The sequence below is a fragment of the Cucurbitaria berberidis genome (assembly GCF_010015615.1).
Source record: "Cucurbitaria berberidis CBS 394.84 unplaced genomic scaffold K460scaffold_1, whole genome shotgun sequence".
Taxonomy (NCBI): Eukaryota; Fungi; Ascomycota; class Dothideomycetes; order Pleosporales; family Cucurbitariaceae; genus Cucurbitaria; species Cucurbitaria berberidis.
Window position 1 is genome coordinate 4,079,290 of NW_024468935.1, and position 18,357 is coordinate 4,097,646.

General features: G+C 50.6%; 9 protein-coding genes across 9 annotated transcripts; 2 read left to right on the top strand and 7 right to left on the bottom strand.

The window, feature by feature from the left end:
• Positions 1 to 102: 102 nt before the first annotated feature.
• On the top strand, positions 103 to 1,725 carry K460DRAFT_361881 (malate dehydrogenase-like protein). The gene is made up of 7 exons (XM_040932539.1): positions 103 to 430; positions 482 to 592; positions 643 to 730; positions 778 to 1,155; positions 1,205 to 1,289; positions 1,337 to 1,481; positions 1,533 to 1,725. The coding sequence occupies exons 1-7, from the start codon at positions 386 to 388 to the stop codon at positions 1,671 to 1,673; spliced, it is 993 nt and encodes a 330-aa protein (XP_040793687.1). The 5' UTR covers positions 103 to 385; the 3' UTR covers positions 1,674 to 1,725.
• A 15-nt stretch (positions 1,726 to 1,740) lies between these two features.
• On the bottom strand, positions 1,741 to 3,100 carry K460DRAFT_361884 (transport protein particle component). The gene is made up of 2 exons (XM_040932540.1): positions 2,471 to 3,100; positions 1,741 to 2,395 (listed from the first exon to the last, which is right to left on the bottom strand). The coding sequence occupies exons 1-2, from the start codon at positions 2,848 to 2,850 to the stop codon at positions 1,990 to 1,992; spliced, it is 786 nt and encodes a 261-aa protein (XP_040793688.1). The 5' UTR covers positions 2,851 to 3,100; the 3' UTR covers positions 1,741 to 1,989.
• A 134-nt stretch (positions 3,101 to 3,234) lies between these two features.
• On the bottom strand, positions 3,235 to 4,669 carry K460DRAFT_412737 (uncharacterized protein). The gene is made up of 2 exons (XM_040937558.1): positions 4,005 to 4,669; positions 3,235 to 3,959 (listed from the first exon to the last, which is right to left on the bottom strand). Exons 1-2 carry the CDS (start codon positions 4,321 to 4,323, stop codon positions 3,424 to 3,426), a joined length of 855 nt encoding a protein of 284 aa, XP_040793689.1. The 5' UTR covers positions 4,324 to 4,669; the 3' UTR covers positions 3,235 to 3,423.
• A 138-nt stretch (positions 4,670 to 4,807) lies between these two features.
• On the bottom strand, positions 4,808 to 5,956 carry K460DRAFT_275057 (SGNH hydrolase; the record flags this gene model as incomplete). The annotated part of the gene is made up of 1 exon (XM_040928004.1): positions 4,808 to 5,956. One exon carries the CDS (start codon positions 5,954 to 5,956, stop codon positions 4,808 to 4,810), a length of 1,149 nt encoding a protein of 382 aa, XP_040793690.1.
• A 480-nt stretch (positions 5,957 to 6,436) lies between these two features.
• On the bottom strand, positions 6,437 to 7,376 carry K460DRAFT_270695 (uncharacterized protein; the record flags this gene model as incomplete). Its single annotated transcript, XM_040927669.1, has 2 exons — positions 6,437 to 7,191; positions 7,241 to 7,376. The coding sequence occupies 2 exons, from the start codon at positions 7,374 to 7,376 to the stop codon at positions 6,437 to 6,439; spliced, it is 891 nt and encodes a 296-aa protein (XP_040793691.1).
• A 146-nt stretch (positions 7,377 to 7,522) lies between these two features.
• On the bottom strand, positions 7,523 to 8,316 carry K460DRAFT_302972 (uncharacterized protein). Its single transcript, XM_040929926.1, has 3 exons — positions 8,089 to 8,316; positions 7,949 to 8,038; positions 7,523 to 7,897 (listed from the first exon to the last, which is right to left on the bottom strand). The coding sequence occupies exons 1-3, from the start codon at positions 8,217 to 8,219 to the stop codon at positions 7,792 to 7,794; spliced, it is 327 nt and encodes a 108-aa protein (XP_040793692.1). The 5' UTR covers positions 8,220 to 8,316; the 3' UTR covers positions 7,523 to 7,791.
• Positions 8,317 to 10,876: 2,560 nt separating this feature from the next.
• Positions 10,877 to 13,180, bottom strand: K460DRAFT_269829 (E3 ubiquitin-protein ligase-like protein bre1; the record flags this gene model as incomplete). Its single annotated transcript, XM_040927604.1, has 3 exons — positions 10,877 to 12,739; positions 12,789 to 12,932; positions 13,007 to 13,180. The coding sequence occupies 3 exons, from the start codon at positions 13,178 to 13,180 to the stop codon at positions 10,877 to 10,879; spliced, it is 2,181 nt and encodes a 726-aa protein (XP_040793693.1).
• Positions 13,181 to 13,570: 390 nt separating this feature from the next.
• K460DRAFT_269753 (uncharacterized protein) lies at positions 13,571 to 15,751 on the top strand (the record flags this gene model as incomplete). Its single annotated transcript, XM_040927601.1, has 2 exons — positions 13,571 to 13,667; positions 13,719 to 15,751. The coding sequence occupies 2 exons, from the start codon at positions 13,571 to 13,573 to the stop codon at positions 15,749 to 15,751; spliced, it is 2,130 nt and encodes a 709-aa protein (XP_040793694.1).
• A 513-nt stretch (positions 15,752 to 16,264) lies between these two features.
• On the bottom strand, positions 16,265 to 18,190 carry K460DRAFT_328801 (MFS general substrate transporter; the record flags this gene model as incomplete). Its single annotated transcript, XM_040930717.1, has 2 exons — positions 16,265 to 17,151; positions 17,215 to 18,190. The coding sequence occupies 2 exons, from the start codon at positions 18,188 to 18,190 to the stop codon at positions 16,265 to 16,267; spliced, it is 1,863 nt and encodes a 620-aa protein (XP_040793695.1).
• Positions 18,191 to 18,357: the final 167 nt, after the last annotated feature.

Consider the following 18,357-nt stretch of genomic DNA (forward strand, 5'->3'; position numbering starts at 1 on the left):
CCCATCTTCATATGATGCCCCCACTGAAGTTTACAGAGATATATAGAAGGCCGCGCAACGTAGAAGATGCTGAAACTCGACCCCCGTGCCGCCCCGCATTCACCATCGCGGTCCCTTACGCATCTAAAACTACCCCGCGCAATTGGTCCGTGCCTACGCCTCCAGCAGAGCCAACAGATCAGTCCTCGTGCTCCTTTATAATCTTAGAGCCTCCCACACACACTCACAGTCTGCTCCCTCTTCTCTCCTCTTATTCAATTGCACCAGACAGGCTTTGGTTCTTCAATTGCTCTCCTCTCCTCTTCACTTCTACATCACCTCCAAGCACAGCTTCTAGCTACCCCGCTCTCACAACACTCCCCAAACAACTCCACAACTCCACAACATGGTCAAGGCGGTTGTTGCTGGCGCGTCTGGAGGCATTGGCCAGGTACATGCACAACTGCAGTAGCTCCCTCATACCATGACTGACTTTGAGTAGCCTCTGTCCCTCCTCCTCAAGTCCTGCCAGCTCGTTGACGAGCTTGCCCTATACGATGTTGTCAACACACCCGGCGTCGCTGCCGACTTGTCACACATCTCAACCCCAGCGGTAGGAGTTGGTTCCGCATTGTACATGCGAGAAGATGCTGACGCGGATAGACTGTAACTGGCTACCTACCCAAGGAGGATGGCCTGCAGCAGGCCTTGACTGGCGCTGACATTGTCGTCATCCCCGCCGGTATTCCTCGTGGGTAGTTCTCTCTAGAATAGGCAACTTGAGCTAATGTTCTTCAGGCAAGCCTGGCATGACCCGTGACGATCTTTTCAAGATCAACGCTGGCATCGTTCAGGGACTCATCGAGGGCGTCGCCAAGTATGCCCCGAAGGCCTTCATCCTCGTCATCTCCAACCCTGTCAACTCGACTGTCCCCATTGCCGCAGAGGTACTCAAGAAGGCTGGTGTCTTCGACCCCAAGAAGCTGTTCGGTGTCACCACTCTCGATGTCGTCCGTGCCGAGACCTTCGTTGCCAGCATCACCGGCGAGAGCAACCCGGGCAAGCTGAGCATTCCCGTCATCGGTGGACACTCTGGCGAGACCATCGTTCCTCTGTTCAGCCAAGCGAAGCCCAGCGTGAACATCCCCGCTGACAAGCTGGATGCTCTCGTAAACCGTAAGAGAGACCGAGATCAACAATGTGCATCTCGGCTGACCCAAAACAGGCGTACAATTCGGCGGGGACGAGGTTGTCAAGGCCAAGGAGGGCGCAGGCTCAGCTACCCTTTCCATGGCCTACGCTGGATACCGGTACGTATCACGCCTATCATATGAAGATATCAGCTAATATAAGCCAGTTTCGCCGAGAAGGTGATCAAGGCCTCCAAGGGCGAAAAGGGCATTGTCGAGCCCAGCTTCGTCTACCTCCCTGGTGTCGAGGGTGGTGATGCCATCGCTAAGACTACTGGCACTGAATTCTTCTCCGTTCCAATTCAGCTAGGTGTAAGTGAAGTCGACAGCTTCTGAGACATACCATCACTAACTGTACAATAGCCAAGCGGTGCCGAGAAGGCGATCGACGTCGTCAGCAGCGCCAACGACCACGAGAAGAAGCTCCTCCAGGCTTGTTATGAGGGCCTCAAGGGCAACATCTCCAAGGGCGTCGAGTTCGTCCACAACCCTCCCTCCAAGTAAGCCAACCTGCGCGCTGCCACGGCACGACTCGACCCTATGTGGGGCAGGGCACTCACACGAATGTCGGCAGATAGGTTGTAGCATACTGTGACGGATGATGGAAACGGAGGACATACGGAACACATCTCGAAATGTGCATAGCTGTATGCTTGATCTGAGCGGGCTGGAACTAGTACCTTAGTGGATAACTGAAAATCCAAGCCAAGCTGCGGACAATCTTATATGCTAAACAAAGTCTGCTGCGCGTGATAGCCACAATCTCCTGAACACCGCCCAATGCCGCTCAAATAATATCATAAACGTCTACCACATATCATCAATTCTTCGCACCCGCAGTGCGTATCTGAAACGTCGCCGCTGGCAAGGCCGCACACTCGGCCGTAACGGTCGCTTTGATGCCCAAACTGTCCAAACACCCCCTAATCACACCCGCGTGAAAGTATAAAAATGGCTGCACTCTCGCCTGGCTATTAGCATCCCGCCCCAACGCCGGGTCGCCTGTCTGCGCCACGAGTGCTGCCTGTACCGCGGCATCATATTTTTTAGTGTCAAAGGACATGCGTGTGATGGGCTTAAATGTGTTGTCTGTGAGCACATAGATGCCCCGATGGTTTGTTTTCAGGTTGTCGATTTGTTTGCGGAAGAGGAGTGTCCAGAGATCTTTGCAGAGGAACTTTATGGAGTCTAGGGGCGTCGTGGGGCGGGGAGCGTCGCGCGAAAATCTAAGTTGATGTAAATGTCAGCGAGAGTTTAGTTTGGGAGGGTAAAATGGAGAGCGAGGGAGAAAGGTTACGTACCGTTCTACCACCCCTAAACCGACTCTGTACCCCACACTCTCTAATCTATGGAACACGGCTTCTCTCGCTTCTTCCTCATCTACTGTCCCTCCTCCTACGGGGCCTCCCTCGGTCCCTACACCTGCCCCTCCTCTTAGTGTGCCCGGAGCCGTACTTGACGCATCATTACTCGCCCCGGACAGTTTTCTCTGCTTTGCCTTGGATGATGGGCCGTGTATCCACTCGTCCTCCCGCGCGGCGAGGTCGGCTGTTATCCGGTAGGCCATGGGCACGAGCTCTATGAGGAGGAGGTCGAGACATGAGGTGTTTACGAGGGAGAATGTGGGGTCGATGTAGGACGTGGAAGGTTCTGTGGGGTTGGAGGGTGAGGCTTGCGCCATTATGAGAGAAAGTGTGTGTGTCGGTAAGCTCAGGGGACGTGGTATGCCCTTCGTTGGGTGTTCGTGTTTGCGCGTTGAATCTTAGTCGGGAGTGATATGAAGCTTCGGGGGACGTTAGGTGAACACTGTCGATGCGCGAAAGCTCCGTATTCTGTCGACACTTGGTACTAGTGTTCTAGGGACTGGCGAGTTACGAATTGGGGGAGAGACTTTGAGAGAGATTAGAGGTTTAGGTGCTGTGGGATTGCCTTGAGCCGCGGTCGATCCTCCAGGCAAGGGTCCGCAACCCACCGTCATGGCTCGGCACGTGCTTAGCACTTCTCTTCTCAACATCACAACATGGCGAAAGGGAAGAAAAAGGTTCAACAAGAGTTTGTGTGGTTTCAAGTGAGACAGCTACGTTCTACAGCTTAACGAAACAGCCACCCTCTTCCTAACCGACTCCTCTACTATCTTTCTTCTCAGTGTTTTCGTCTCCAACTCGACCATTACAACAATATCACTATATACACTCCAGAACGACAGAAGTCTCCCATAGTACTGGCACATTGCAGAGAATCGGCAGCGAACACATCAACTCGCAGACTGCAAGAACACAGCCAGAACGGCCGAATACGCCGCCGCCGCAGCAAGACTCTCGAAAGGCTTCGCAACCGTCGTGAACGCCAGAAGCCCCAGAAACAAGACGATGAACCCCGTGACGATGCACAACCTTTTCTTCATCCCACCCACATACGCCAAAGCCCACAACGGTGCTATCAACATGCCCATTCCCAGGGCTGTGATCGTGATCCCTATGAAGTTGTCGATGCGCGCATCGGAGCTATAATGCAGCGTCTCGGGATGCGTGCTGTGCACGGGGAGAGGTGGAGGATCCTTCTTCCACAGCTTGGACAGCCGAAAGTGCGTTGACTTCTCGAGAAAGTGTCGTAATGGCGTTGCGGTTTTAGGTACGAGCTGGATGAGATCGTTTTCTTGCTTAATGTATGCTGCTTCGTCTTTCCAGATGGCATTCTGCGTGTTGTAGAACCAGTTTGCTATGCTAGTTATGTTGCGCTTCGGGACGTGTGGACGGGCGCGAAGGGTAGAGTGCTGGATGAGGAGTTCATCTGTCCGTCGTAAGTGAGGATACCCTGAAGCAAGAGTAGACTTACTGTATTGTCTGACCTTTATATTCAGTGTTGCGAGTAATGCTGTTCGCTCTGGTAATGCCTCTTGTCGGAACGACCCGTTATGGATATCCTTCGCGCCATCTACCACGTATTTGGCTTCTAGATCCTCGAGGTCTGCTTCCAGGACGCTGATCTCGTCTTGCAGGTATAAAAGTAGTCGTGCATTCAGAGACCCAAATCTGCGGAAGATTAGAAAGTCATTATCTGACGCGAGAAACGCAGAAAAGCCACGATAGCCGATCTCTTCCCATGGCTTGAGCTGCGTCGATGCATGTCCGTTCGGAGGTCTTGATGAGAACATTACTGGAATCTAAGTGTTCTTGGGGATTGTTCGACTGCGATCATGTTTCAGTGGGAAGGACTACTTCGCCGACAGTTAAAAAAAAAGGCAATGGCATCTGAACATGGGGTTGAGTGCCCCTCATCTAAGATGCTGAGCTTGCCACAAGGCTGCGTAAAGCCCTTCGACACTGGGCAGGTGCTATGCCGTAACGGAATACGACACAGCCTTGTCGACTGCAAGCATACTTGCAAATTACTGGACGCCACTTGGCACGTTTAAGTACAGCTCACTTCGTGGCTGTGGCCACAATCTTAGAGGCCCCGTTCATTAAGTCCGCCAGCCGACACGATCATGTCTTGGTCGCAGTAGACTGAGCAAAGAGTGAGATCCTCACAATCCACATTAAAATCTGTGGCACTGATAGAGGCTTTTTATATACCTGTGATTTGATCAGAGCCTCTCCTACCACGCTATGTAGGCGAAACAGTGTAACTACAGAAGGCTACACCTCGTCCATCTCGTCCATATCAATAGGTATACCTGGCCCGTTCTTCTCAAGATCCTCGATCAGCATCCTCGCAACAATGTTATGCCCCTCAGGTCGCAGATGAAATACTCTCTTATAAGAGTCAGGCAGTAGCCAGTGTACTGTATCTTCAATAATTCCCTCCTCGCCTACCGCCCCCTTGGTTCTATTAATAAATCCCTTGTGCGGGTCAAACTCCCACTCAGGATGCTCTCCCAGTGTCTTATTGATCTGCTCCCCTATGTTACCCTGGAACGATCCCTTCGGTACATCTCCACCAGTACGGTTCTGAAGCTCCGTCTTATTTTCGCCGCTATCTACGGTGTTCCATTCGTAAAACGCAAGACCGTGACGATTCGGATCGGGCTCGAGAACACCAGACTCGCAGTATCGGCCGCGCACAGCTTCAATCTGGCTGTCGTAGTCGATGAAACGGACATTGCGCCCGGCTGCTAGGACTGCTTTACGAATGATGGCGTTGACGGAGCGAACCATTGCGTTGAGTTCTTTGCGCATGGAGAGGGTGAGGTATTGCTTTGAATATTCAAGCGAGCGCCAGACGGCCCAGGTAACATTGTCGCAGATCTCGTCACCAGTGCCGAAGAAGGCTGTATATCCTGTATAATATATGATACCGTGTTGTTGATTCATATTGTGCCTTGTGGCCTCGATGAGGGTCGTCACATTCTTGTACAGTTGCGTTTCGTTGACGATTCTGTCTCGCGCTTCATCCATCGACTTCTGGCATGCATCTTCGGTCGACATGTAAAACTGGTAAACACAACTGCTCAAAATGGGCCCTAGACCAATATCATTTCCACCAGCAGATATGGTGAGAAGATCGAGTTCGTTCTCCAGGGCTGGCACTTGCTTCTCAAGAATCTCGGTGCTGGTAGCTCCTGAACAGGACAGGAACTGGTGTGTTAGATTTGGATTGTTACTGAGGAGAGAAGTATGCAAAATGTTCGGATACGATTGTGTATATCGAGAGCACGACCAATCGAGGCGATCTCCAGAGCCTAGTCCGGCTGAGTACGAATCACCCACGGATGCAAACCGTTGGATCCATGGGAACTTGACGGCTGAGCCCAACGGTATCTGAGCCGCGTTGCTGAGAGGAATCATCAGGGCTATAGCGGTTGATAGCCGTACTGTGGAGTGCGAAGAAATCATTAAGATGTAAGGCGTTAGAAACCGGTGTTAAGCGCAAAGGGAATAGAGGTTCAAACATATATAAGCACGCTCATGATCTAAGTCATGTTGTTCATGAGTTAGAAGCATAAGCGTTCATAGCGACGACGAGCGCTTATCTTTGTTGCCTTGTTGCGGCGTGGAGGCTTGGCAATCAGTGGTCATGCGTTGTTCTAAGTTGCGGCCGCGAGTGAATAGGGCACGGAGTGATTGATGACTAGGCGAGCGACTGGTCAGACAGGCGTCCGGACATAAGCGTAACGCAACTACGGGCGCATGCTGTTTGAGGGCTCTACTTCCATCTGCACATTACGTCTCTAGTGAGCAGAAACGATGTAGTCGAAGACAATTTGGCACCTGTGAGTAGACTTGGACGCCTAAAGTTTCCGGGGTTCTTCACAGCGTATTCGGTGCTCACGAGTTGAATATTCGACTATAAAGCTTCTCATGCCTCCCAACCCAAAGATCCATGACTGGCACACTCTGTCCGGCGTCCTCTACCGTTTTGTGCCATGCTTGATCTACTAGTCCGCGTATCCTATTTTGCAACTCGCTGCTCGCCAAAACCGCCTGTGCTTGATAGGGCCCCATGACACTCGCACGAACAGCGGCGCTAACCACAGCCCGCGCATGCGAGAACAAAAATATGTACGCAGATTCGTGAAGTGGAATGGATAGGACCTTGGTTACGAGGCCCCAAAGAGGTGCGAGATGCACGTTGATATATTCTGACGTGCGGAGAGCCGATGAGAAGCCGGCAAGAGCCTTGACTGCTACGTTGCTTCCCATGGACCCGTTGGTATCATGGCGATTTGCGTCTGCTGCGGCATCGTTGTATTGCGTCTTGAAGCTGCGGTCCCACACAGCAAGTAACGCTCGCCCTTGAGCTATGCTTGCCCGTCTCGCAACTGTACATGGGGTGCTTGCATCGAAGTCATTGTCCAGTCGCTCGATCTCCTCTGGGTGTCGGTATGTAGTCAAGACATACGGAAGCGCGGTACTGGCGAGTGTCGACAACGAAAGGCGGAGAAAGGTGTGGAAATTGGGCAATTGCGACGCGGACGGCGGGGACGGCTTATGATGCGCGAGGTAAGACTCTAGGCCGCTGCTAAACGCAAATGAGCCCAGCGGAAGTGCAGAGTCCGAGAGGAGGAGCAGGGCGTGGAGAGCTACGATGCTGTTAGATGTGGGATGAGGCGTCATGGAGCGATAACGAACCAGCATCGGCTGTGACCGTAGACTTTGTTGGTCCCGCGTCGCTCGGCTTGAATCGGGCTTTGGCATCCTGTAAACGCTTTTCTAGGTCTACTATCTCATCTTTCAGGGACAGCTGATCCGCAGATGGCGAAGTCATCGCGGGCGTCTAGGAAGGATGCAGCTACGACGGTACGACATACAGGCTTGGCGAAATTTCCCCAGGCAGACCAGATCCATTGCCAGACTCCGACATTAGCTCCACAATTTTACACATGCATTGTTGCATCATAGTCACGAATTTAGGTCCAAATCTTGGGCAATTAAAATCGATTCAGTATACCACAGTCGCAAAGTCATGTCAGTCGTGCCCAAACCAATCCCCCAAACTCCAGAAAAGACCATAGTTAAACAGTGACCCTAAATGCCATGGTCCCAAGCCAAAGATCCAAGAACCACCTGATTCTTGACCCATCATACAGGCGTGAAGTGGGGTATTGTCCAAACCAAAGCGCCTGATACCGACCACCTATATTCCACCAAACCTATGCGCGCGAAGAATAGCAGGCGAGGGCCTACTTGGAACCATTGTCCTTGGGTATATCCGCGAACATAGCCGTGCCCTTGGACGACTCGAAGTTCTTAGAGCTCGTCTTCTTGAATAGCGTCTGTGGCTTCGACCTAGACATGTATTAGCTCGCAATCCCTGCGTCAATTCAGGGTAGTCCGTACTTCTTCATCGCGTGCTTGTTCTTGAAAGCTTGCAGCTTCTGCGTAGCTGGAGACATGATCTCATCGGACGGCGAGACATACGGCTGGGGCCTGGTCGCACGTTAGCTATGCACAGAGCCACGAAAGCCGGGCAAACATACTGCTCGTTGTCTATGCGCGATTGTAGCACTTGACGGTGGTACTCGAGACTCTTTGGCTTCTCCGCTCCGGGTGCTGAGTTCGGCTTGAGTTGGATGTTGCTGTCGCGGACGCTGAGTACGTTGGAAGACATATTTTGAGGCGAGTAGGGTTTATCGTGTCGTCTGTAAGATTTGAGAGTGCGATAGCCTAAAGGTATTATGTAGCAAGGTGATGCAAGAGCTGTTCTGAGACGAGTTGAGAGGGTGCGGTTGTCGTGGTTTTGGGCTCCAAAAAATGTACACGTCCGAGTGTTTATGACTGTCGGTTGCACAGGCAACCACGCGTCGCGAAGAACGAGCCCCTACGTCATCGGACTGTATCACGGACCTTTCCATCCTTGCGACGCCAAATTATACCTCCGCTCGATATTGTGTCTATGCAGTTGACTCATCGGTTGGCCCTGGTCGGAATATCCATGTGTCAACTGTTCGCCTGCACTTCGCAGCCAACTGCGTCCGGAAAAACTTGCACTTTGAGCTAGCATCCCCAAGGGTTTCATAACGCTCTCACATACGTGATCAATAGGTCTAGACGGCGGTATTACTCGACATGCTAGGTTTCAGCGCACTACTAGGCATGCGATGGAAGAGTTAGGTTGAGGGATAGAGTGCCGTGATACTGCGTTTGCCTAATCAACAGACTGCCTACGCAATGAGCTAATCGACTCATCCTTAGCTATAACACCCGACTGTATCAAGAGGATTTTCAAAGCGCCTACGCCCTAGTTAAGCTATTGCTAGTTCTATAAAAGTACTTTAAGTGCAGAAATATTTATAATTATATTAATTTTTTTAAAATAAATTAAAATAGTTGCTAACTATAGTTCTAAACCTTATTATTATTTTTTTATAGTACTAAATATTAATTTTCTATTTTTTATAACTACTAATAAGTCTAATACAAAATTTAGTTATATAAAAAGTTACTTGCTTTTTAAGCTTATATAAAGCTTCTACTCTATAGTTTTTAGCTTCTGTCTACTGCACTTTTATATAATAGCAAAATAAATTCTTTTTTTTTTTGCCTATTTTAGTATTAATTTTTTAAACTTACTTTAGCTAGAACTTTAAAAGCCTTTTTTTAATAATTTTATTATAAAAAAAGCCTAGTAGCTTAAAAAAATAAAAAAAAATATAGCTTTAGTATAGCTTGCTTTTTTCTATTAGGACTATATAATAAGTAAAAAGCTTTTATTTTTTTATACTTATTTACTAATAATAAAAGCTATGCTAAGTATTAAGCTTACTAAAGTAGCTAAAATAGCTACTTTTTACTAGCTATTTTAAAAATTAGTTATTAAAACTAAAACTACAGAAGACTATAGCTATATAAATTTTTTTAAAAACTTTAAAAAGATGCTAAAAGTATAGTTATATAAGCCGTATAGGCTATAAGCGCTAAAGCAATAGTAAAAGTCTTTAAAAAAGTAAAAAAACTTTAAAATTTAGCAGTATTTAGTTAAATGCAAGAGCGGAAATTAGGTAACTAAGGCTGGCGTTATTTTTGTTAAAATGGGCTAGTTGGGAAACCATGGTTGAGAGCTGTCAACTAGACTACCCCAGGCGGAAGAAATTGAACGCGTACGTTGAGGAGACTTTGAGAACCGACTGTATCAAGGCGTGTGCACAGTACATATTAAAGATTACCATGGATCGACCTGGTTGTGAGAAGTGCATCAGTAGCGGTTTCATTTCTTCAATGAGACAGGTAGAGGCAGGCTATTTAGCAGTACTGCTGGCCTAAGCTAGTCAGTTATATATTGACGACATGTTGGGGTGACGGAATGAGGACTGAAGTGTTTGACTGAACCTAGCAAGTCCATTTGCGATACATGGGCACGAAAACAACATATCTGTGGGTTAGTCGGCAAAACGGAAATATAGGAGAGAAGTAAGGGTGGTGCGAGCCAGAGATGAGCTGGGAGCGACGCAATTACACCAGCACTGCCAAATGTCTAGCTGTACAGAATAGCCACCAATGGGTTTCATCTGATGAAAAGTGTCGAGCCAATACCTCGGCCATCGATAGAACTTCTTGTAGGTCAAATCTCCCAAGGCCTTCTATCAATCTCTTTCCAGAACCCAGTACATCTAGGTGTAAGCCTGATGTCACTTCATGTCTTACATGCGATTCATATCATTGAACCCATACCACCTCCTCAGAATATGCCCTACGCCACTGAAACTAGGCACTCTCCTTCCCGCATCCACCAACTACTCCTGCTGATTGACCAAATCCATGGTAACTTCAACGTCAGTCTATTCAGTGTTTCGTGGACACTAGGTGTTGCGGGGTGGGTGATTATGAGGAATAGTTTACAGGGGGCAGCGTGGCCGTGAATTAGCTAATTTGTTCTCTCCTGTAATCGTAACATGGCCTTAGCTAGGCTCAAGATGTCGCTACATCTACCCATTTTGGCTTCCGCCTAAATCTCACTACTCGGAGAGGTAAAAGAAAACGGCGCTGAATCTATTAAAACATGCCAACACATATCGCCTTGCGACATGCATTGCAACTTACAACGTACAGATGGTTGCAGCCACACCATGAAAAAAAAATTGTAACATGCAACCTCTCCGACGCCAAAACGCCAACTGCTCGAAGACATGCCGTACTGGTGAAGATGCCCGCCGACTCGATGTCGAAGAGCGGTAGGGAAACATGACAAACTGAAAAACGCTATTGTACATTTGGAAGAGTCTGGACCGTGAACTAGGAACGTGTGACAAGGTAAGGAGGGGTGTATGCTCAAAGGTGTACGCGCATCGTATCGTTGCTGCCGAACGCCTTGCCGCAATTTGGACACTTCCTCGCGCGGTTAGTGAGACGATCTTGTACACACTGATCGCAGAACATGTGCCCACAAGTCTTGATGACTGTGTTCTTGAACTTGCTTTTGCAGATCTGGCACTGGATCATAGACTCCATGATGGCGGTCTCGGCGCTCTGATTTCCGGTGCTCTTCTTCTTCCAGATCTGAACTTGCTTCTCCAGTCCTGCGACCTGTGCAGTCAACTTGTCTCGCTCGGTCTCCGATTCACGCTGAGCGTGTCTTGCAGCGAGGCAGGTTGTATCTTTGGCTTCAACAACCTTCTTCAGCTCCACGATCTGACTGACTTGACCTTCGGATGTGATTGCGTATTCGCTGACCTTCTGCTGCAGCTGACGATGCTGGACTGACAGCTCCTCCATCTGCGAACGCATCTCAGCAGTCTGCTTCTCTAGCTTGTCCACCAGTGATCGGCTGAGTGAGTCCGCCTCTTTCAATTGTGCAACAACCTCGGTCGATTTTGTGGCCTGAGCACGGAGGATCCGAATCTGCTGTTCCAACTCTCCTTTGGCCTTCATGGCCGCAAAAAACTTCTGGTCCGCTTTCGCCTTGTCGGCGTGTGCTTTTGCGACGTTATCTTCCCACGTAGCAATCTCGGCAATCTTTTTACTTGCAATTGCTTGGGCCTTCTTCCACGCCGCCTCCATTGATGGCAACTCGTTACTTAGAAGCTTCAACTGGTTCTCCAGGCTGGAGATTTTAGTGCGCAATTGCTCTGGCGTCAAATCGTCGGGTTCCGAGGTTGCTTGGCTGTCGGTAATCTGCCCGTTGGCAATCTGCAGACGCAGTCGCTCACATTCGGACTCTAGAGCTGCAATTCGGCTCTCGCACGCGCTTACAAGCTCTTTCGATTGCTCCGTAGACGCATACGTATCTTTGTGGCTGGTTTCGAGAACGCTATTCTTGGCCATGAGCTCATCTCGGGCACTCCGAATGCGGGCGAGGTTCGCTTCAGCTTGTGAGACGTTACTCTCAGACTCTGCCAAAGACGAACGGGTCTCATCATCGATTTTGATACGATAAGCTGTCCGCTCTGCCTGGTATTTCTGCGCTTCTTCCCGTAATTGGATATTAGTCGCTTCCAGGTTGTTGATACGTTTGATTACGTCCTCGTGTTGATTCTTTAACGCCTTGAACAGATCCGTTTTGGCGTAGTCGTCGTCCGATAGTCCAGTGAGCTTCACTTTTAGAGCTGACACCTCCTCAGTCAGTTTCTTGTTCTCCTGCTCGATCTGTTCGAGTTGCTCTTTTCTTTTCAGTGCTTCGGCCACTGCCTGGTTGCGGGATGCTTCCACCTCTTCACTGACTGGACCGGGTGATGCGCCATTGATAGCCTCGGCACCGTTAGTTGCAGATGGTATCTCCTCCTTTACAACGCTGCTGGCAACTGCTTGCTGTTCAAGCTTCTGAACTTGGCTACTCTTTAGTCGGTCAATCTTCTTCTCGGCAACCAGATAACGATGAGTAGCCGTATCCAAACGGTCTGACAATTGCTCCTTCTCCGTAGTGAGTCGCTGCAGCCGGACAAGGTGGTCCTTCTCATTAGCTAACAGGTTTGATAGCTTCTCCTGCAGATCTGCAACTTCTGGGCTACTGGGGGGGTAACTAGCAAAAAGTCCAGATAGTGACACCAGTATCTTGTCTTTGCGACTAGACAAGTGTTTCTTGAGGGTTTGACTATCCTCGAAGAAGAGGGCAGCGGGTATCGAGGGACTAAAGGCAGGATCACCTGATGATACAGGCAGTTTTTGTGCACTGCGGACTTTGATTTCATCGACAAGCTAAGAAGCTATTAGCATCATCTCAATCAAAACCCCAGTGTGTACTGACCTGATCAAACCAAGAGTCTATTATCCGCAGATGGTCGTCGTGGTGCTGCGAGCGCTTCTCCAACTCGGTCAACTGCGACTCGAGGGTGACCTTTTCTCGCTTGAACTCGCGCATCTGCCGTAGAATGGCGTCTTTCTGGAAAGCCTATTGTTTGGGGAAGATTAGCGAATGTGTTCGCGGTGTGCGGAGGCAGGAGGGCGGTGATCGGGGAGGCGAACCTCGAGGTCATCTTTCCATGGCAAGTCAGCGTCTGGATGCGATCGGGCACCGTTGACAGTCACGGCTTGCCTCTTAGCAGGAGGAGCAGAGTCATCGGCCATGGGCCGCTTGCGGTCCTCCATCTTGACAGCGTCAAGCGATGGGGGTGCCACGGTCCTGGCTTCGAGCCTCATCGAGCAAACGAGGGCTGTGAGGGAGGAGGGAGCACTGTGGACAAGCGCGCCGCTCAGGTGGCTAACGGGAGATGAAGGAGTGAATTGAAGGCGGCTGCACGACGGGCGAGTGAGTGAGAGAGTGTGGGCGGGGGGGTCGTGTGCCGTGTGAGCGGGTGCAGGTGAGGAGAAAGGCTTGAGAAGTCGACAAAGACGCTAAGGCCAACGTGTCACGTGCCTGTGCTTAAGGCTAGCGCAGCGAGTCAGTCCTGTGCGTCGCATCCTGGTCGTTGTCTTCAAACTATCCAGAGGCTAAAGCAAGCCGGTACAATTCCCCGCCCAATGTTATAATAATCAAACGACACCCTCTTTTTCGGCCAATTCTTCGCTTGGAGCAAGCAAGCAGCCATCATGTCTGCGGAGGAAGGCTCTGCGCAGCCATCTGCCGCGGGCAACGACAAAGCCCCGGCGCCCAAGGCTGCAGCCACCTTCAGTTCCTTCATTAACAGTGAGTTCAGGCCCGTGTAGATGCGCGCCGCATGTGCTAAGTCATAGTCAGAGAACACGACGGGCAAGAAGTTTGCGCCCAAGGCTGTTGCGCGACGAAGACCGGGCGCCGCAGCAGCAGCAGCGGCGCCAGCGGCTCCAGTTCCCCCGCCCGCTGCGACGCAAGAACCTGAGTACCCGACTGCTTCTCAAAGCATCTCAAGAATACACGAATCCTCAATTGCGACTGAGGAACTAGGCCATGTTCACGAACCATCCCCCATCGCTACGGAACCGCTTCCCACGCCTCCATCCACCATCGCAGACACACAACCACGTCAAGAGCAGGAAACCCAAATTGACACCCAGACCTCGTTGGGTGCAGTCCACACTGCTGAAGATGGGCTTGAAACTGGCAGAGCGCCCAAAAGGCGGCGCGTGGACCTACCTGCATCGAAGGACCCCGCAACTACGCAGGTGTCAGTGAACGAAGGAGAAGACCAGAGTCCCACACAACCCATGCAACAGGAACAAGATGATAGTACACAACAGCTCCCCCAAGATCAAGAATCTATCAGCACCGAAGCATTGGCAACAGCTACTGAAATGTCAGGTCTGGCAGCGGAGACGACGGCTCCGCAGCCCCGACCAAGACGGACACTGCCCTGGGCAACTGTAAACCCCCCACAAGATGATGATAACGAAGAGGCTGTTGCGCCTGCGCCAACCAAGAGAAGACTTGCCAGGACTCGAGGAAAGAAGAAGGTCACAGTAGACGAAGATGCAGGAGAAGCAGAACAGCAGGAAGTCGACGAGGAGAACGACTCTCAAACCGTGCGAAAGCGACCTACCGCAAAAGCTCGAGGGAAGAGGAAAGCTGTCACAGCCAGTGCAGAGGACGGCGGCGAGACACAACCACCCCTGAAGAGACCGCGGAGACTCAGGAAAGCCAAAGCAGCCGAAGGTACTGGTACTGCCGAAGCAGCTGACGAGGAGGCTGAACCAGAAGAAGATGGTGGTGAAGAAGTCGTTCTACCCCGCAAGCCACGCCAACCCAAGAGGAAGAAGAGGCAGACCACGGAGGGCGAGGGTGAAAATGGGGAAGGTGCACAACCGAAACGAAAGGGACGACCGCCACGAGAACCCACACCGGAGGACGCAGAGGAACAAATCATCGACCCGCAAATAACTTTCATGGATGGTCTAGCTTCCCGTAACATCCGGGTTGGGAAGCTATCGAGTCGTGAGAAGCAGATGCGAGAGATTGACTGGGCAGCTGTTAAGCAACGTCGACAGGAGGAAGATGCTCGTCCGATAAAGTCTAAAGAAGAGCAGGAGGCAGCCGATACGGCTTTGAACGCAGCAGCTCTCAATGCCCCACAAGATTTGGGCCCTCGTTTCCAAACGGTCGACGGTGTTATTCAGCTGGTGCCCAATACAGGCACAGTCGATCGAGAGGCCGACGCAGACCGCGAGATTGCAGATTATGAAATCATCGAGGATAGAGATATTACTTCTCGCATAACGTCACGTAGTTTCATGAAAAACAACAAGCGGTTTCCCAATGATTTTATCCTACCTGGTCAGGGTAGACGCTGGAACACTGAAAGTACAGACTTGTTCTACCAAGGCCTAAAGTCGTTCGGGACTGATTTCCAGATGGTATCCCAGATGTTTCCTGGCTCTACTCGACGGTCCATCAAGACAAAGTTCACACGCGAAGAGCGCGAAAATCCTGAACGAGTGCGAGAAGCTCTCCAAGGTCAAAGCGAGATTGCGTCTCACTGGGGTGTCTTCCTTGAAGCGTCACAGAGGCAAGAAGAGTCTTTCGCCGATGCCGATGAGATTAAACGCCAACTCGCGGAAGACGAGGCACGCATGCGGGCACTGATTACAGCTGCGGCAGAAGAGACTAGGCAACGAAATCTCCAGAAAGCGGCCGCTGGAGTGCTGGATGACGAGAATGGGGACGGCGAGAACGCCAACAAGGAAAACGGCAAGGGCAAGAAGAAGCGGGGTCAAAAGGGCAAGCAGGTCACATTCCAGGAGGAACAGGGCGTAGAGATCATAGGCTCACTTGAGGACGATCCAACCTGGGGGCAATGATAGTAGAACACGTTGGTTATGATTTACGGATATGATACCCCAAAGAGGCGTTGCTCATGCCTCCCCAGAACACTTACAACGACACATGTACTAAATCAATTTAGTACCGATTGAACTCCTATTCTACTATCTATATAGCATTCATCCTCCTCTGACCATCGTGCGTTGAGAGTCACCATGTGGACCGAGTTGTAGGATGGGTAGGCCATGATGAGATGGCTACAGGAGCTAGAAGAGTACTGTACGAAGTGATGACTTTGGTATTACTAATTACTGCAACCTTACTATCGCCTTGAGACCCTGACGCCTTTACACCTTGCTTTCATGGCGTCTAGATGACATCCAAGGGAATTGGATCAAAAAATGAAACACGCAACACCAAACTAATCAAAGAAAGGAGAATGTTCCTAAGGACTGCAAAGTGTTGGAGGGAATTCCTACGCTGCTTGAGACGCCCATCTTCCGGACCCTTCTTTTCTTGCTCTGCTAGTCCTAATTTTGAGCATATTGACTTTACTTTGCAGCAAACCTCGACTTGGCCCTCAACTTCTCGCCGAAGAAGAAAAGGACATAAACTCCCGCACTACAACCGACCGTAAGGCCGGCTAGCAGTGAAACACCACGATCGACACCAAGGTTATGGAACATGGGATAGCTGAAGTGGATAGCTCCAGCAGCGAGAGCAGATCGGGTGAAGTCGTTACCGGCGAAGAGAGAGGCAGCGTATTGAGGATACACCAACGGCAGGTACAAGAACACACATTGGATGATCAGGAAGATGCCGATGGTGGTAATGACGATGCCGATACAACTCACGATCCAGTGGATAGACGAGTTGGACGTCCAGCCAAAAATGAACAGGCCGATCGGAACAAAAAACGTCACGAATAACGCAGGAACGAGACGGCGCTCCGGCGAGCCAAGACCATGGGCGCGGATCGACGGCTCCACGCGGTAGTAGATGTACCACCAGTACCAGGTTATACTCAGTATGACGCCGACGGTGACGGAAAGGAATGTCAGGCCTAGTTGTCCGAGGCTGAAGTGGTACATTTCGTTATAGACCAAGGGGAAAGCTTCGAAGAAGCTGTAGAAGATTCCGTAGACGATTGCGGTATACACGGCTGTGAAGGCGATACTAGGATCAAGCAGCATGAGCTGAAAGGGGCGCCATAGGGCCTCGATAACGACGTCGCGTGGGGTGAGATTCGCTTGGTCGATCTCAGACTGGGACTTGAGGCTATTGTCACCGGTGAGTTTGCGGAGGCGTTGAGCGCGGCGGAGAAGGATGTTTGCGGATGACGTCTCGGGGAGGAGGAAGAAGAGAGATAGGAAGATGGGTCCGTTCATCCAGAGCATCTCCCAGAGAGACCAGCGCCAGTTCTTAGCGGCGACAGAAACTAGAGGTTGAGAGACGAAGTCAGTGTATGTCTCACATGTAGTTCGCCACCAACGTTACTTACATCCAGAAATGATTGGCCCGAGGGCGGGACCGCATGTCGCTGCAAACGCCCATAGAGAGAGGACGTAAGGAAGCTTAATTAGGCTGTAGACGTCTTGCAGAGTGGCGCCGCCAGTAGCTAGGCAGGGACTGCCAAAGAAACCCTGGAGGAACCGGAGGACGATCAAGCCAGCGAAGTTGTCGACTAGAGCAGTTGGTACAAGCAATATGACAAATATGGCATAGGAGATGATATAGGGCGGATTGCGTCCAATAATCGGGATCTCGCTCAAAGGCGAAAAGAGCAAAGGTCCAATGCCGTAGGCGAGAACGTACATGGACAGGCCAAGCGACGCGGCTCCTATCTCGACGCCGAAGCGCTCCATTACACCTGGGATGCTGGGAGAGTAGATTGCGCTACCCATGTAGACTCCCATGGTGTACATGAGAATCAGAGAGAGCACTACGTTCTTCTTATTGAAGCTCCAGTTCTGTGGGTTATCTGCATCATCAGTGTCATACCAATCCACCAAGATGGTGCCATCGTCAAGCGTTTCAGGTTCAATTGGCCGACTTGGGCCTCTTTCCACAAACGCCAGTGAGAACTGCTGTTCAAGATCCGCATGAGAAATGGACTTTTGCAGTGCGGTCCGTGTTCCGACGCGGGAAATCTGCGTCCTCGTTGTGTGCTGGGTTCGTGCCGTCTGGATCTTTTCGAGATCTGTCTGCTCAACTTCGCTGATGGTGTCTAGCTTCTCGAGATCGCGGGTTTCTGGGTCTGGGTAGACGGCTTCTTCGGTTGCTAGGCCTTCTGGCTCAAGTTTGGGAACTTCGGTGACATCAGTGCTGAGTCGCTTTGGTAACGGCCGGGTGTGTCTTGTGTAGGCGGCTGGTATTTGGAAGTCTGCGCGTTCCTCTGGATATTGAAGAACACGGTTCTTAGTGATGTATCTGATGATTTGCCCAAACGGGGCATCCCTTATCAACGCAGCCACCATGCTGTGCTTCTATGTTGGTCTGGAGAATTGATGGGTTTCCTTGTTATTCAAGACAAGATAGGTGAGATGGGAGCACAAGTACGTAAAGGGTTAAGAAGTAGTAAGCTGATAATTAACTTCACAACAGACGTCAAGCCATTCTTAACTGATTCCATTTGTCCAACACT

What these genes read in the sequence shown, in the direction of transcription:
- K460DRAFT_361884 (XM_040932540.1), bottom strand. Translation starts at nt 2,850, where the DNA reads ATGGCGCAAGCCTCACCCTCCAACCCCACAGAACCTTCCACGTCCTAC. An exon ending in GGTTTAGGGGTGGTAGAACG is followed by an intron (nt 2,396 to 2,470) that starts GTACGTAACCTT and finishes ACATCAACTTAG; the next exon opens with ATTTTCGCGCGACGCTCCCC.
- K460DRAFT_302972 (XM_040929926.1), bottom strand. Translation starts at nt 8,219, where the DNA reads ATGTCTTCCAACGTACTCAGCGTCCGCGACAGCAACATCCAACTCAAG. An exon ending in TCGCGCATAGACAACGAGCA is followed by an intron (nt 8,039 to 8,088) that starts GTATGTTTGCCC and finishes ACGTGCGACCAG; the next exon opens with GCCCCAGCCGTATGTCTCGC. An exon ending in AACAAGCACGCGATGAAGAA is followed by an intron (nt 7,898 to 7,948) that starts GTACGGACTACC and finishes ATACATGTCTAG; the next exon opens with GTCGAAGCCACAGACGCTAT.
- K460DRAFT_412737 (XM_040937558.1), bottom strand. Translation starts at nt 4,323, where the DNA reads ATGTTCTCATCAAGACCTCCGAACGGACATGCATCGACGCAGCTCAAG. An exon ending in TATAAAGGTCAGACAATACA is followed by an intron (nt 3,960 to 4,004) that starts GTAAGTCTACTC and finishes TACGACGGACAG; the next exon opens with ATGAACTCCTCATCCAGCAC.
- K460DRAFT_361881 (XM_040932539.1), top strand. Translation starts at nt 386, where the DNA reads ATGGTCAAGGCGGTTGTTGCTGGCGCGTCTGGAGGCATTGGCCAG. An exon ending in CGTCTGGAGGCATTGGCCAG is followed by an intron (nt 431 to 481) that starts GTACATGCACAA and finishes GACTTTGAGTAG; the next exon opens with CCTCTGTCCCTCCTCCTCAA. An exon ending in ATGGCCTACGCTGGATACCG is followed by an intron (nt 1,290 to 1,336) that starts GTACGTATCACG and finishes AATATAAGCCAG; the next exon opens with TTTCGCCGAGAAGGTGATCA.